The sequence below is a fragment of the Molossus molossus genome, unplaced genomic scaffold (assembly GCF_014108415.1).
Source record: "Molossus molossus isolate mMolMol1 unplaced genomic scaffold, mMolMol1.p scaffold_m16_p_15, whole genome shotgun sequence".
In the NCBI taxonomy this organism is placed as follows: domain Eukaryota; kingdom Metazoa; phylum Chordata; class Mammalia; order Chiroptera; family Molossidae; genus Molossus; species Molossus molossus.
Genome location: NW_023425350.1, coordinates 69,277,964 through 69,294,065, shown reverse-complemented (window position 1 = coordinate 69,294,065; position 16,102 = coordinate 69,277,964). Strand labels below are relative to the sequence as shown.

At 38.0% G+C, this 16,102-nt stretch overlaps 1 protein-coding gene across 3 annotated transcripts in view; it reads right to left on the bottom strand.

Moving 5' to 3' along the window:
* Nucleotides 1-946: 946 nt before the first annotated feature.
* The window catches only part of ZC3H8 (zinc finger CCCH-type containing 8), a 41,776-nt gene continuing 26,620 nt past the window's right edge, over nucleotides 947-16,102 (bottom strand). For 2 of the 3 annotated variants that reach the window (XM_036263035.1, XM_036263034.1), the window contains 3 exons: nucleotides 10,478-10,587; nucleotides 9,556-9,603; nucleotides 948-1,422 (listed from right to left, as the gene is read on the bottom strand). In XM_036263035.1, coding sequence (XP_036118928.1) covers nucleotides 9,577-9,603; nucleotides 10,478-10,587 — 137 coding nt within the window. In that variant the 3' untranslated portion in view covers nucleotides 948-1,422; nucleotides 9,556-9,576. Of the gene's footprint in view, nucleotides 1,423-9,555; nucleotides 9,604-10,477; nucleotides 10,588-16,102 lie in introns of all 3 variants that reach the window. The other variant, XM_036263033.1, reaches the window with a different exon arrangement.

The window sequence follows — 16,102 nt, the reverse complement described above, 5'->3', positions numbered from 1 at the left end:
GAACGCCTCCAAAGCCCCGAACGGTCACTTCTGACTACATGACAATTCACTGAGAAGCTATATCCTCAAGGCATCTTCATCTGACAGGACTTAATCACAATTAGAAAGATTCTGAGCTCCTTTGGAAAATGGCTGGTTTGAGGGCAGCGGTGGGAACATACGAAATGAGCCCACCTCTCTCAAGTCCCCTCAGGCAGTTGGCCGAATTCAGTAACCTGTGGCTGAGACTGCTGTTCCCACAGTCCTCTCCCAGCAGGGCAGCTTCAAGGCCAGCAGAACCTCCCTCACGCTTCTCACCTTTGACTTCAGGAAGGGCCCAGCCTCTTTTAAGGGTTCATTGATTAGCGGAGACCCACCCAGGAACACCTCTCTTTGGATGAACTCAAAACCAACTGACTGGAGACCTTAATGATATAAAAGGTAAAACTGCTTTATCTTCGACATGTATCTTAATTAGTGCTGGGAGTAAAATCCATCCCATCACAGTAATGCCCACCCAGAGGAGGGGTTCAAGTCGCCAGGCCGAGTCCTGGGAGCCATCTTAGAATTCTGCCTTCCACAGCCCTGGCCAGGTAGCTCAGTTGGTTGGGGCGTCATCCTGATATGCCAAGGTTGTGGGTTTGGTCCCTAGTCAGGGCACATACAAGAATCAACCAATGAATGCATAAAAATAAGTGGAACAATAAATCCATGGTTCTCTCTCTCTCCCCCTCTTCTCGTTCTCTAGAAAAGAAAATAAATTTAAAAAAGGAATTCTGCCTACCATAAAGGGGGCAGAACAAGGGGAAGAGACAGAAACCATTTTTTTTTCCATTAAAAAAAAACCCTTTGTTTTCATAATTAAACCAAAATAAATTTCATAACAAATTTTATTTTACAGTAAATTTTTGACTATATACATACATAATTTCAGTTTAAAATTATGTTCAAATCTAAATATGTCACTAACCTAAGTTCCACCATGTTTTATATACCAATAAAAATAAACTGCCATTAAAGTGTGATATTCTATCAACTGCATAAGACACTCAAATCTTGAGATGTTCACTATGAAAATGCGTACCACAGAATTAATGACATATATAATAGCTAAAAATGCTTATTTTCCCCACATTTTTAAGTAATGTAAAGGAGTGTTTCACATTTCACAGGACTCACCACCACTCCGAGGTGAGCTGGCAGATAGATTATCCCTCCTACCAAACATGCACATTCTCTCCTTTCCTCTTAACCCTTCTAACTATGTCCCTTCCTTGCCGCGGTCATGTTTCCTCCTTTCTCACTGGTTTCTTACTGTGCTGTCAACAGGAGCTGAGACAGTGAACACAGCCTGCAGTGAGGAGGGTTGAGGTGCAGAAACGTGGACTTGGACAGATGAACGCAGGTTTGATTCTTGGCTCACATCTATCATCTTGCCTTTGGCTGCAGATAACAGAGAACTCAAATCAAAACAGCTGAAACAGTAAATACATATATACATATACATATACATAATTTCACATGGTATATATAAGGCTGAAGGCTGGATCTCTCTCTAAGGCTGGTGCATTCCATGGCTCGGCTATCAAGCACCCAGCTTCTTCCCAACTCTCTCCTGTCATCTTCAGCTGGTTTGCCAGCTCCCCTTGAAGTCCTAAGACAGCTGCATCCGCTCTGGGTGTCATATTTAGACACGGCAATGTCTAGCCTGTGCCTGTGTATCTCAAGAGATGATCACTTTTCCAGAAGTGTACCAGAGGACATGTGTTCCTATTTCAAGCCTAAACCAACTGCTGGCAAAATGAGTGGCACTTCCAATATTTGTTGACACCAGTGACTTTCAACCTTGGCTGTGCTCCAGAATCATTTGGAAGCTACTGAAAATCTCATGTCCATACCCCAGAACCCCAAGCCCAAATCAGAAATTCTGGGAGTGGGCCCCGGCATCAGTATCTTTTACAAAGCTTCCTAAATGATCCCGATGTGAAGTCACAGCCAAGAATCACAACTCTAGACCTTTGTTGCTACAACCCTAAGGGCTGGGGTGAGGGCCGCCATGCACAAAGCACAGACCTGGCCATGGAAGAGGGAAGCACACCTCAGCAAACCTGGAATCCCATTAGGAAGGGGAGCACACGTGTAGGAACGGGAGCACATGTGTCATGTACACAACTAAGAATGTGAGCTGGGAGACCTTTTTACAGATGTGGTTTCCTCATCTGTAAACAGTAAGAACTGATTTTACTATCATAATCTCTGTGATAGAACTGTGATGGGTAGTAAGAAGATTTCATATATATGATCCTAGCATTCATTCAGCAGGTGCTTACCCTGAGAAATGCTGATCTCACTAAACCCCAAGGTGGTACTAGTACTTCTAACCAGCAGTCTGGGCCCCTATTATTCAGGCAAGATCGCCAAATCACAGCCTTTTGACTTCTACAAGCAACTTTGGAAGAAATGTATAACTGTAACCACTCCCAATGGTTCTAGTTATCAGAAACCAGTGAGTGAAGTGAGACACTGTACAGGAAGTCAGGAAGTCTCTGAAGACAGGGGACAAGTCACTTAACATCTCTCTGTAAGAATTCCTTAAGTTCTGCCCGGCTGGTGTGGCTCAGTGGTTGAGCGTTGATCCATGCACCAAGAGGTCGCCGGTTTGATTCCTGGTCAGGGCACATGCCCAGGTTGTGGGCCCGATCCCCAGTGGGGGGCATGCAGGAGGCGGCCAATCAATGTTCTCTCTCACTGATATTTCTCTCTCTCTCTCCCTTTACCTTCCCCTCTCTCTAAAATCAATAAGGAAAAAAAAATTCTTTAAGTTCTACAACTGGATCAAGTCAAAACACCAAAAGGCTACATACTTGACTTATCTTACAAACTGACGAAAGTTAGGTTTTACTGTCATGAGGCTTTTGTAACTAACCGCAAAACTTTTATGAAACCTGTCACACTGAATCTTAGAAAAGAGAATGTTGTCCATTCTGTTCAGTGATTTCCATAATGAAGACCTACATAGAACTGTTTTTATGCAATTATTATTAGAAATGGTTTTACATCCTACCTTTCTGATAAAAGGTAAATAGATGATTTGTTCATCCTTGTTTTGGCTCCAAAACAGATCAGACATAAATTTAATACAGCCCTGATAACCATGCAGGCCACATAACATGGTTTTTCTCCATCAGAGATTTCTTCCTTGTATTTCCTCTAGTCCAGAATCTTTCACTAACTATGGTTTCATTACACGTACACTTGCTTGGAGCTGCGGGGGTCAGTGAGATTTAGTTCACAGGAGGAAACCAAGGGGAGCAGAGAGGAGCAAAGGGCAGCGGGAACGAAAGCTCAGTAGGCCGAGATGGTGAGACTACAGAGAACTTAAACCAGCAGACAGTAAGATCCTGATTCAGGGCACTACCCAGCGGAGCCATGGCTGACACAGTACACCGGAAAATCTGCTCTAAGGAAAAGAAAGTGGAAATGGAGGCAGATGGTTGGAAGTGCTGTAGCTGAGAGACCCACAGCCTATAGCAACTTTAAGTGCACGGAGCACATTTAAAAGCATGTTTCTCCTTTAAGTTGACTTAACATAATTTAAGAGATTTCACTGACACATCTGCCTCTTCATTTCCTCTCTTGCTTTAGTGGGATTAAGTTACAGCCAAATAACTGACTCATACTTTCAAGTAAGATTTGCTAAGAAGTGTCACTAACTTTGGTGTACTCTACACACCAAGTCAGTGAGGCTATTGTTTTTCCCCAGCATTAAACAATATGATGATGACAGTTTTAGTTTCACAGTATTTCTCTTTCTTTTTTCTTTTTTTGGTACATGCCCCTAACGGGAACTGAACCTGGGACTCTCTGGTCCACAGACGTTCCAACCGCTAAGCCGACAGGCCAGGGCCACAGTATTTTTCTAATACTAATCAGTACCATTATATAAAAGTGTGTATTTGGAATCTCATTATTTGTGCTTGGAAAATTCTGTATTTGAATATTATGTTACAAATGTCATTAATACTCCTAAAATTTACATTTTACATAAGCGTATACTCTGACAATTTACAAACGAATGAGAAAGATAACCATTCTTACAGCTTAACAATGAAACACTTAACAGAACTACAAGTTTAGGGATGGTATAGCTAGAGACATTGTTCCACTTTTACTTTTAACAGTAAGAAACTGGAAACAGCTTAAATGTCCAACAACAAGAAATTGGTTGAAAAAAAACGCAGAACCATAATTTAAGTTATAAAACAGAATTGTGAGAAACCATAAAAATATTGTACAAGTATTTAATGCCATGAAGAGTTCTAACTGTACATCCATCTTCTATCTTATTATCCCATGTCTTCCTAGAGAAACCCAAGTTTTCTCTCTTCAATCCTACACCTCTTTATCCATCCTCTGCCTAACCTTGCTTCCTATTTTAGTGAGAAAACTACACGAATCAGACAGACTTCTGCAATTTCCTCCTGCAACATTTCCCCCCAGCCGGCAGCTCTGCCACCTCTCTCCTCTCCTGTTCCAACAGCTGAACAGCTCGGAGAAGACCAACCCCTGCACTTCCACACTCCATTCTGCCCCTCCAACTTCTTTAAATTGCATGTCACCATTAATGATACAAGAAGGTGCTTTAAATGAGGAACCTAGTAAAGCACTTCAAATCACCAGTCTTGAATAATCCTGAACATAGGCATAAGCACTCTTCATTTATTCGAAGCTACAGAAGAAAACAGAAAACACCAAAGTGGCGAAAATGACCAACGTAGCTACCCTAATCTCTCCCCGTGAAAAACATGCAGAAGAAAACTGTAACACAAAAATGTAAACTGAATGAAATATTCCTGTTTGGGAATCTGAAAAAGCACCTTGAACTGAAATTCAACAACTAAGGGCAGAACTGAACAAAACAGAAGTAATGAAACAAGACTCAACTGACCTCAGAAATAATACAAGAAAATAAAGCGTATCAAAAAAGAAAGATTTGGATGGAAATGTTAATAAGAGTTATTGGGCTAGAGTGGAAAAGAAGAATAAAAATGAGTTAAAGTAGTATTTATTAAAGAAAGAAAAAAGTACTATGGAGAGGGAAACATGCATATATAATATACACAGAAACTATATAAAATGACAGGAGCTAAAGCAAACATTCATTTAAATAAATGTGAATGGATTAATTTACTTATCAAAAGAAGAAAAGAATCTTTGGTTTGGCTCATAAGCAGAACCCAACTATATGCTCCACATAAGAAATAAACCTATAACTTACTCAGAAAAGCTAAAAGTAATGTGATGGGCAAATGAATATTAAAAGCAAATGCAGGGGTCAAATATATGGTGACTGAAGGAGATTTGACTTTGAATATTAAACACACAATGCAATATACAGATGATGTGTTATAGAACTGTACAGCTGAAATCTATATAACTGTATTAACCAATGTCACCCCAATACATTTAATTTAAAAATAAATAAAAGTACTAGAAAAAATTTTAATAAAGTTTTCTGTAAAGTAAATAAATAAATAAATGCAAATGAATTTCCAGTTGCAATGTAGAATCTGAGACCACATCAAGGAACTTTCTGCACTGTTACAAGAAAATCCATTAGCCTGTGCTGCAGGTTGGATGGGTGTTCTACCCTTGCATAATTTTGTAATGTCAAGCACTGTTTATTTGGAAAATGTTAGCTTACTAATTTATGCAGATCTTTCAAATGTTCTATTATACAGTATTTTAAAAATCACGTTCTATAATATTGCCAACCAACCTCACCCAAAAAATATTTAAATACAGAAAAGCTTTCAAGCTCAGGGGCAGATAAAATGTTCTGAGATTGTCCTTTTTGCTCAAAAGCCTGAATTTTATCACTGAAAACAAATATTTTCAGTTGTTTTCCTTGAAGTGACAGGGTCACTCCATTCATTTGTGGGAACGTGCCTGCCAAACCACCACATCTGAAGAAACCAGTTGGCCCCACAGCTGTTCTTTCAAATAAAGAGTATTCATCAAAACATGCAGCTAATTCAGCTTGAACTCAGAGCACAAGAGCTCTTCCTCAGAATATCCCTTACTGTGTAAATACTGATACATCTTCCCATTTTGCTAGACATAATATTGAAAGATGAGCACTCAAGAATTGAGATGTAATAGCATGAATATTTCTCACTGCTTCATCAAGGGTATTCATGAATGAAACTGGCACCTGATGCACAGTTGTTTTCAGAGAACTCTCTTTAACTTTTAGAAACTAGACAGTCCCATTGGACATTTCTAATGGAAATGCCTCTTCTATTTGCCCATTAAGTATGATGCTGACTTTCTTACTAAGTATAATGTCCATCCAATGATCTCATATATAGAAAACTTACTTAAAGATTCCACAAAAAACTGTTAGAACTAATAAACAAATTCAACATAGTAGTAAGATACACAGTCAACAAACGAAAATCTATTGTACTTCTATACACTAACAACAAACAATCTAAAAGGGAAATTAAGAAAACAATTCCATTTACTGTATCTCAAAAGAATTAAAATACTTATGAATTAACCAAGAAGGTGAAAGACTATTAACCGATCTGCTGTATGAAATTAACCAAGCAGTGAAAACTATGAAACACTGCTGAAGGAATTTAAAGAAGACATAAATAAATGGAAAAACATCCCATGTTCATGAACTGGAAGACTTAATTTTGTTACGATGTCAATACTACACAGTGACCTACAGATTCAATGTAATCCCTATCAAAATCACAATGACTTTTTTTTTCAGAAAGAGAGAAATCTATCCTAATCTTAAGGGGCCCCAATTAGCCAAAACAAAACTGAAAAAAGAACAAAGACCAATGGAATAGAATACAGAGCCTGGAAATAAACCCTCACGTATTTTGACAAGAAGCCAAGATCATTCAATGGGGGAAAGGACAGTCTTTTCAACAGATGGTGCTGGGCAAGCTGGATATCCACATGCAAAATGATAAAGTTGGGCCCTTACCTAACATATACAAAAGTAACAGAAAATGGATCAAAGACCTAAATATAAGTTAAGCTAGAGCTACAAAACTCTTATAAGAAAACATAGGATAAAAGCGTCACAACATTGGATTTGGCAGTGATTTCTTGAATATGACACCAAAGGCACAAAAAATAAAAATAATCAAATTGGACTTCATAAAAAATTTAAAATCTGTACATCAAAGGACACTATCCACAGAGCAAGAAGGCAACCCACAGAATGGTAGAATATATTCACAAATTATATATATCATAGATGGTTAATATCCAGAATATGCACAGAATTCCTAACACTTAGCTATAAAAAAAAAACCAAAAACACTCAAATCAAAAATGGGCAAAAAGCCCTGGCCAGTTTCGCTCAGTGGTCCAAAGAGTTGCGGAACAAAGAGTTGGGGGTTCAATTCCAGTCAAGGGCACATACCTCGGTTGTGATTCAATTCCCAGTCCTGGTTGGAGGCAACCAATCGATGTCTATGTCTCTGTCTCTGTCTCTCTTTCCCCACTTCCGTCCCACTCTATCTGAAAATCAATGGAAAAATATCCTTGGGGGGGGGGGGAGGCAAAGAACTTCAACAAACATTATTTCTCCAAAGAAGATAGGCAAATGGCCAATTAGCACATGAAAAGAGGGTCAACATCACTGATCATTAGGGAAATACAAATCAAAACTATGAGATACCACCTCACAAAAAACAAACAAAACAGAACAAAAACAAAAACAACAACAACAGAAAATAAGTGTTGGTGAGCATGTGCAGAAATTGGAACCCTATGCACTGTTGGTGGGAATGTAAACTGGTATAGCTGCTGGGGAAAACAGTATGGTGGTTCCTCAAAAAATTAAAAATAGAATCATCATATGATGTAGCAATTCTACTTCTGGGTATATATTCAGAATTGAAAATAAGGTCTCAAAAAGATATTTGTATACCCATGTCTATACCAGCATTATTCACAATAGTTAAAACAAGAAAGCAACTCAGGTGACCATCAACAGATGAATGAATATATAAAATGTGGTATATACATACAATGGAATATTATTCAGCCTTACCATGAAATAAACTAAATGATCAGTTGTAATTCTTCCTTCCTCCCTATAGCCACAACCACACACTTTTTCATGTAATCTAGCAGTTCCTCCCACACAGAAAGTACAAAAAGAAGAATGTACTTCCTACTCCTTGACTTTAGGTTTCACCATGTGATTGACTTTGGCCAATGGGTTGTTAGCAAATGTGAGGCAAAAAGGCCTCTTGAGCTACTGTGAAAAGAACAAGCCCACATAGCCCACTGGTCCCAGGAGGACAAATGTGGGCACAGCCATCCCAATCGATCTGCTGTATGAAGTAGAACCAACCCAGCCAATCTGAAGATGCACCAAAAATAAATTTTTATTTTTACATGGTATGGAGAGTTTGTGGTTGTTTGTTAAACATCATTATTGTGGCAAATGTTAATTGACATAATTTCCAAGAGATTAAAATATAAATGTAAAGAGTAAAACAAAAAAATATTAAAATATCTAGATCGGGATTTCTTAAATAAAATATAAAACGTACCATAAAGAAAAAGACTGTCAAAATAAGTAATTCTGCTCATTGAGACACCTCAAAAAAAGTGAAAAGACAGCCCACAAAATGGAAAAAGACCTGCTATACATACCTCACAAAAGATTCTATCAGGAATATATAAAACCAATTTATAGAGGACAATCAGCCCAATAGAAACATAAGCAAAAAAGACATTAACAGGCATTTCACCAAAGGTGAAACTTAAAAGCTAGTGAAGTGTAAGAAATTATGTTGAACTTCATGAAAATAAAGCTATGGGACACCATTTTTTATACCTACTAAATTGGTAAAAAAATTAAAGTCTTAATAAAACAAAGTATTGGCAAGTGGATCGACAGTTCTTTAACACACTTGGTGGGAGTATAAACTGTTACAAGTACTTTACAGAAGACTGGTATCATCTTAAATATTAAAATGATGCAAAAATTCTACTCCTTGGTACACACCCAGTGTAACGCACACACATGTATATCAGGAGACAAGAACATTATTTGTAGCAACAGTTTGTATTTAAAAAATTGAAAATAACCTCAGTGTCCATCAATAGAATAACTAAATAAACTATAACATAGTTAATGACTGAAATGCTATAAAGGAATAAAAATGAATAACAGCTGCGTGCATCTACATAAATCTCTGAAGGATAAAGCTGAGTGAAAACAGCAAGTCACCAATTAATACAGAGTATGTTACTACTTAAATAAAATCCAAACACAAGCACAATTAAATATACTATTTAGTGAATCATGTACTTTTGGTAAATTTACAAAGAAACAAAGGAGGAGAACAAAACCATAAAAGATAGTGAAGCAGATCTATGGAGATCCACAATATATATCTATGCATAGGTACCAAATATTTTTAGTGGGGGAGGAGAAAGTGACTTCTATTTTTGAAAATGGAAAATGCCCTGTTTCCATGCCAACTTCTAGAAATGTTTTAGAAAAAAAAAAGTGCTAAATCCTAATTTTACCTTTTTTAATGTATCTGATTTTTATGACTTCTTTTCAGTATCCAAAACCTAATATGAAAAAAAAGCACATAATTGTTTTTATGCATTATCATATATATCATAATACTCATAATTTTTCTCATGATCCCAAAATTAGTCATCCTAGTAATCATCTAAAAATATTGACTATAAGAGAAAATGAAAAAAAATTTGACATGTCATTTTTACATATATATTTCATACTAATAAACAACCAAATATTTGGTATGACTTCTAATTCTAGAGTAACCCTTCATGTTTTACAACCTAAAAATATCTAGAAATAAGAATTTTTGACTTTCTAACATATGCATGTGCTCAAAAAAACTTTTGCCACAATATTGTATGGCTTGCTTTTAAAAGAGTCTTTGATTTTCGCTTATATTTCAGTTTAATTTTGGAGAAACTTGCTCCAAATAACATATGGGAAAGGATAGAATATAAATGTCTATTATTTTTCAACTATCCTTTCTTCCAGACTAAAAGAATATTTGGAGAAAACACTGTGAAATAACTAGAGTATTCTGTGATGTAAATCTGAACTGTTTATCAACCAGTGGTCCTTAATTTTCCTTCTAAGGGTATAACAGGAGTAACTTTCTCCTATTTGCTATTTCCTTTTTTTAGCTTAGCTATTAACATTTCTAATCGCATTGAAGGTTTTAAGAACTCTTGAATGTATACCAGCAATAAATGTAAATTCCCTTAAAGCTACAAGGAAAAATATGAAAATAAGTAATAATATTCTAAACTGAAGTAAATTCTTAGATTATCAGTCCTAATATATGCCATATGCTAAACTATGAGGCCTTTTCCTTCAAGAACAGTAGCTTTTCAAATTCTCTCCCTTAGTTCAAACATATTCTTAAAAAACAAAACCAAAGATGACTAAAAGCGTACTTACTTTAGCCAGCAGTTCCTGTGTTTCGGCAGTCAGAGGTGCATGGGAAAACTTGCAGTACTCGCCCTGATAACATTTTGTTCCTGTGTGGTAAAACTTGCAAGGATATTCATGTATCCCAAATGTTAAGGAAGGTAACATTCTTAACCCCACTGAAATAATTTATTACTCATTTAATGACTTTGTTTTTCCTTCTTTTTTTTTTTTTTAATCCTCACCCGAGGACATTTCTGTATTTATCTTCAGATAGAGCGGAGTGGGGAGAGAGGTGGGAAGAGAGAGAAACATCGATGTGAGAGAGACACATGGAGTGTTTGCCACCCACATGACCCCAACCGGGGCCAGGGACAATCTGCAACTGAGGTTCGTTAACTCGGGACTCTTTGGTCCGCAGGCGGATGCTCTTACTGCTGAGCCAAACCGGTCAGGGCTTGTTTTTCCTTCTTAAATGCCTTTCCACCTAGTGGAAACACTGAGTTCCCCATTTAAAATTCCCCACTTAAAAGGGATCGAAATGGCGGCGGAGTGAACGGAGCTACACAGACCGTCTCCCAGAACCAAACTGGAATTACAACTATAACACAGACAAATCAACGGGAAAAAGCAACAGAAAAGCAGCTTGCGAGGACCATACAACGAGGGACACTGACTCCATCCCGGTAGGCTTGCAAAGGCGCGAGACGGGGGCTCGGAGCCCACCGGCCTTAGCTGGGAGCAGCGCCCTCGGGTCACACTCCCAGGCGGCTCCACAGCGCAGAGCCAGGACAGAGGCTGAAACAGCCACAGCCACTCACCTTGGGCTCCGGCAGAGGGAGGGCGGACTGGACTGGAACTGTGTCGGGACACTCGGGATCTGGAGGGCGCTCAGAGCTTTGGCTGAGTGCAGCCACTCAGGACGGTGGCCACATTGCTCCTTCCCAGGGCTCTGAGAGAGGCAGCAGCCCCTCCCTCGGAGATCCAACCCCACCCTGTGGGCCATTGAAGTGCTAATTGAGGCTCACTAACAACCAGCATCTGCCTCACCCTCGGGAAATCCCCTTGTGCTAAGCACCTGAGGGAGTTTTTCAATCAACTGACAACCCAAAACTCCTCAAGTAACCTAGACTGCTAGCCTCCAGGCAAAAAGATAAAGTATAACCTTTCCTGGGCTGGCAACTTTAACCAGGAAAGTAAGACTTGACAGTGGTGTTCAACGTGGGTCCTCCCTCGCTCATCTAAACACAGGAGAGGGAGCCACAAACAGCAGAACACCAACACCCACAGGGAGAACTTGACAGGCTCCAAAGCCGTGATAGCCAAAATGGTGAAACACAGAAACAGAAGCCAAATGAAAGAGCAAGAGACCTCCACCGAAGATGAGATCAATGTGGAGCAATTAGGCATGTTAACAGAGCTAGAATTCAGAGCCATGATCTTGAGGAAGCTGAACAGCATGAGTAAGGACATAGAGACACTGAAAATAAGCCAATTGGAAATTAAAAACCAACAAGAAGAGATAAAAAATGATATATCAGAAATGAAAAACACATTGGAAGGTTTAAAAAGCAGAGTAGAGGAAGCTGAGTACCGGATCAGTGAATTACAAGACAGGATAGAAAAAATCAACCAATCAGAAAAACAAAAGGAAAAAACTATTAAAAAACAGGAAGACAGCTTAAGAGAACTATGGGACAACTGGAAACGTAATAATATTCGCATCATAGGAGTCCCCGAAGAAGAAAATGAGCAAGGGATAGAGAATATATTCAAAAAAATAGTGAGAGAAAACTTCCCTAATTTGGTGAAGGAAGAAGGCATTCAAGTTCAAGAAGCACAGAGAGTCCCAAGTAAGAAGAACCCAAACAGGCCCACACCAAGACACATAGTAATTACAATGCCACAAATTAAAGACAAAGAGAGAATCCTAAAAGCAGCAAGAGATAAGCAACAGGTTACCTACAAAGGGAACCCCATAAGGCTCTCAGCTGACTTCTCACAAGAAACACTACAGGCCAGAAGAGAATGGCATGAAGTAATCAAAGTCATGAAAAACAAGAATCTGAATCCAAGACTACTCTACCCAGCAAGGCTATCATTCAAAATAGAAGATCAAATAAAGAGCTTCCCAGACAAAAAAAGGCTAAGGGAATACATTAGCACCAAACCAGCACTGCAAGAAATGTTAAAAGGACTGCTGTAATTAGCAGTAGAAATGGGAAGAAAAATAGAACCACACTAAACAAAAATGGCAATAAATAAGTACATATCAATAATCACCTTAAACGTAAATGGATTGAATGCTCCCATAAAAAGACACAGAGTAGCTGATTGGATAAGAAAGCATGACTCATCCATATGTTGTTTACAAGAGACCCACCTCTCAACAAAACACTCACCTAGGTTGAAAGTGAAGGGATGGAAAAAAATTTTCCAAGCAAATGGAAAGCAAAAAAAAGCTGGGGTAGCAATTCTCATATCGGATAAAATAGATTTCAAAATGAAGACTATAACTAGAGACAAAGACGGCCACTACATAATATTGAAAGGATCTATCCAACAGGAAGATATAACCTTGATAAACATATATGCACCCAATATAGGAGCACCAAAATATATTAAAAATCTTCTGGAGGACTTCCAAGGAGAAATTGACAACAATACAATTATAGCAGGGGACTTCCACACCCCGTTGACAGCACTGGATAGATCCTCTAGGCAAAACATTAGCAAGGAAACAGAGACTCTAAATGAAGCACTAGACCAAATGGATTTAATAGATATCTACAGAGAATTACACCCCAAAACTACAGAATACACATTCTTCTCAAGTGCACATGGGACATTCTCAAAGATAGACCACATGATAGGACACAAACTAAATCTCTACAAGTTCAAGAAGATTGAAATCATATCAAGCATCTTCTCAGATCACAATGGCATGAAACTAGAAATCAATTGCAACAAGAACATGCAAAGACATTTCAACACATGGAAGCTAAACAGCATGTTATTAAACAATGAATGGGTCACCGAGGAGATCAAGGAAGAAATTAAAAACTTCCTGGAAACCAATGAAAATGAACACACAACAACACAAAATCTATGGGATGCAGCGAAAGGAGTTCTGAGAGGGAAGTTCATAGCACTACAGGCCTACCTCAAAAAACAAGAAAAATTTCTAATTGACTGTCTAACCTCACAACTTAAAGAATTAGAAACCAAACAAAAAGAAAACCCCAGAGCGAGTAGAAGGAAGGAAATAGTAAAGATCAGAGCAGAAATAAATGACATAGAGACCAAAAAAACAATTCAAAGGATCAATGAAACAAAGAGCTGGTTTTTCGAAAAGATAAACAAGATTGATGGACCCTTACCTGGACTCACCAAGAAACAAAGAGAGAGAACCCAAATACACAAAATCAGAAATGAAAGAGAAGTAACAACCAACACCACGGAAATACAAAAGATCGTTAACAACTACTATGAACAACTATATGGCAACAGATTCGACAATCTAAGCGAAATGGACAAATTTCTAGAAACACACAGTCTCCCAAAACTAGACCCGGAAGAGATAGAAAACTTGAACAGACCAATAACAACTAAGGAAATTGAAGAGGAAATCAAGACTCTCCCAGCAAACAAAAGCCCAGGCCCAGATGGCTTCACGGGGGAGTTTTACCGAACATTCAAAAAAGAACTAACACCCATTCTCCTCAAACTATTTCAAAAAATTCAAGAAGAAGGAAGACTTCCAAACACGTTCTATGAGGTCAGCATAATTCTAATTCCAAAACCAGAAAAAGACACTACGAAGAAAGAAAACTACAGGCCAATATCCCTGATGAACATAGATGCCAAAATCCTGAACAAAATATTAGCAAATCGGATCCAGAAATACATCAAAAAAATTATTCACCATGACCAAGTGGGATTCATTCCAGGGATGCAAGGCTGGTACAATATTCGCAAATCAATAAACGTGATACACCACATAAACAAAATGAAGAATAAAAACCACATGATCATATCAATAGATGCTGAAAAAGCATTTGACAAAATCCAGCATCCATTTCTGATAAAAACGCTCAGCAATGTAGGAATAGAGGGATCATATCTCGACATAATAAAGGCCATATATGAAAGACCTACAGCCAACATCATACTCAATGGACAGAAACTAAAAACATTTCCATTAAGAACAGGAACAAGACAGGGATGTCCACTTTCGCCACTCTTATTTAACATTGTACTGGAAGTCTTAGCCACAGCAATCAGACAGGAAGAAAAAATAAAAGGGATCCAAATTGGAAAGGAGGAAGTGAAACTGTCATTATTTGCAGATGACATGATACTATATATAGAAAACCCTAAAGACTCCATCAAAAATCTACTAGACTTAATAAATGAACTTGGCAAAGTAGCAGGATACAAAATTAACGTCAAGAAATCGACGGCATTCTTGTAAACCAATGATGAACTCACAGAAAGAGAAACTGAAAAAACAATCCCATTTACCATCGTGCCAAAAAAATTACGATACCTAGGAATAAACTTAACCAAAGAAGTAAAGGACCTATTTGCAGAAAACTACAGGTCATTGAAAAAAGAAATAGAGGAAGATATAAAAAAGTGGAAGCACATACCCTGTTCATGGATTGGAAGAATTAACATCATTAAAATGTCCATACTACCCAAAGCAATCTATAGATTCAATGCAATCCCCATCAAAATACCAACGACATATTTCATAGAACTAGAACAAATACTTCAAAAGTTCATATGGAACCAAAAAAGACCCCGAATAGCCACAGCAATCTTGAAAAAACAAGAACAAAGTAGGTGGGATCACAATACCAGATTTCAGGTTATACTACAAAGCGACTGTAACCAAAACAGCCTGGTACTGGCACAAGAACAGGCATATAGACCAGTGGAACAGAACTGAAAACCCAGAAATGGACCCAAGGCAATACGCTCAATTAATATTTGACAAAGGTGGCAAGAGCATACAGTGGAGTAAAGACAGCCTCTTTAATAAATGGTGTTGGGAAAATTGGACAGCTACATGCAAAAAAATGAAACTAGACCATCAACTTACACCATACACAAAAATAAACTCAAAATGGATAAAAGACTTAAATGTGACCCGTGAATCCATAAAAATTCTAGAACAAAATGTAGGCAACAAAATTTCGGACATCATACGGAGCAGAATTTTCACTGATACATCACCTAAGGCAACAGAAATAAAGGAGAAAATGAACACATGGGACTACATCAAACTAAAAAGCTTCTGCACAGCAAAAGAAACAATCATCAAAATGTAAAGGCAACCCACTGTATGGGAGAACATCACTGCCAATGATGTATCAGATAAGGGGTTAATTTCCAATATATATAGAGTGCTCATAGAACTCAACAAAAGGAAGACAAAGAACCCAATTAAAAAATGGACAGAGGAGCTGAATAGACACCAGTCCAAACAGGACATACAAATGGCCAAAAGACATATGAAGAAATGCTCAACATCATTAATCATCAGAGAGATGCAAATTAAAACAACAATGAGGTATCACCTCACACCTATCAGAATGGCTGCCATCAACAAATCATTAAACAACAAGTGTTGGCGAGGGTGTGGAGAAA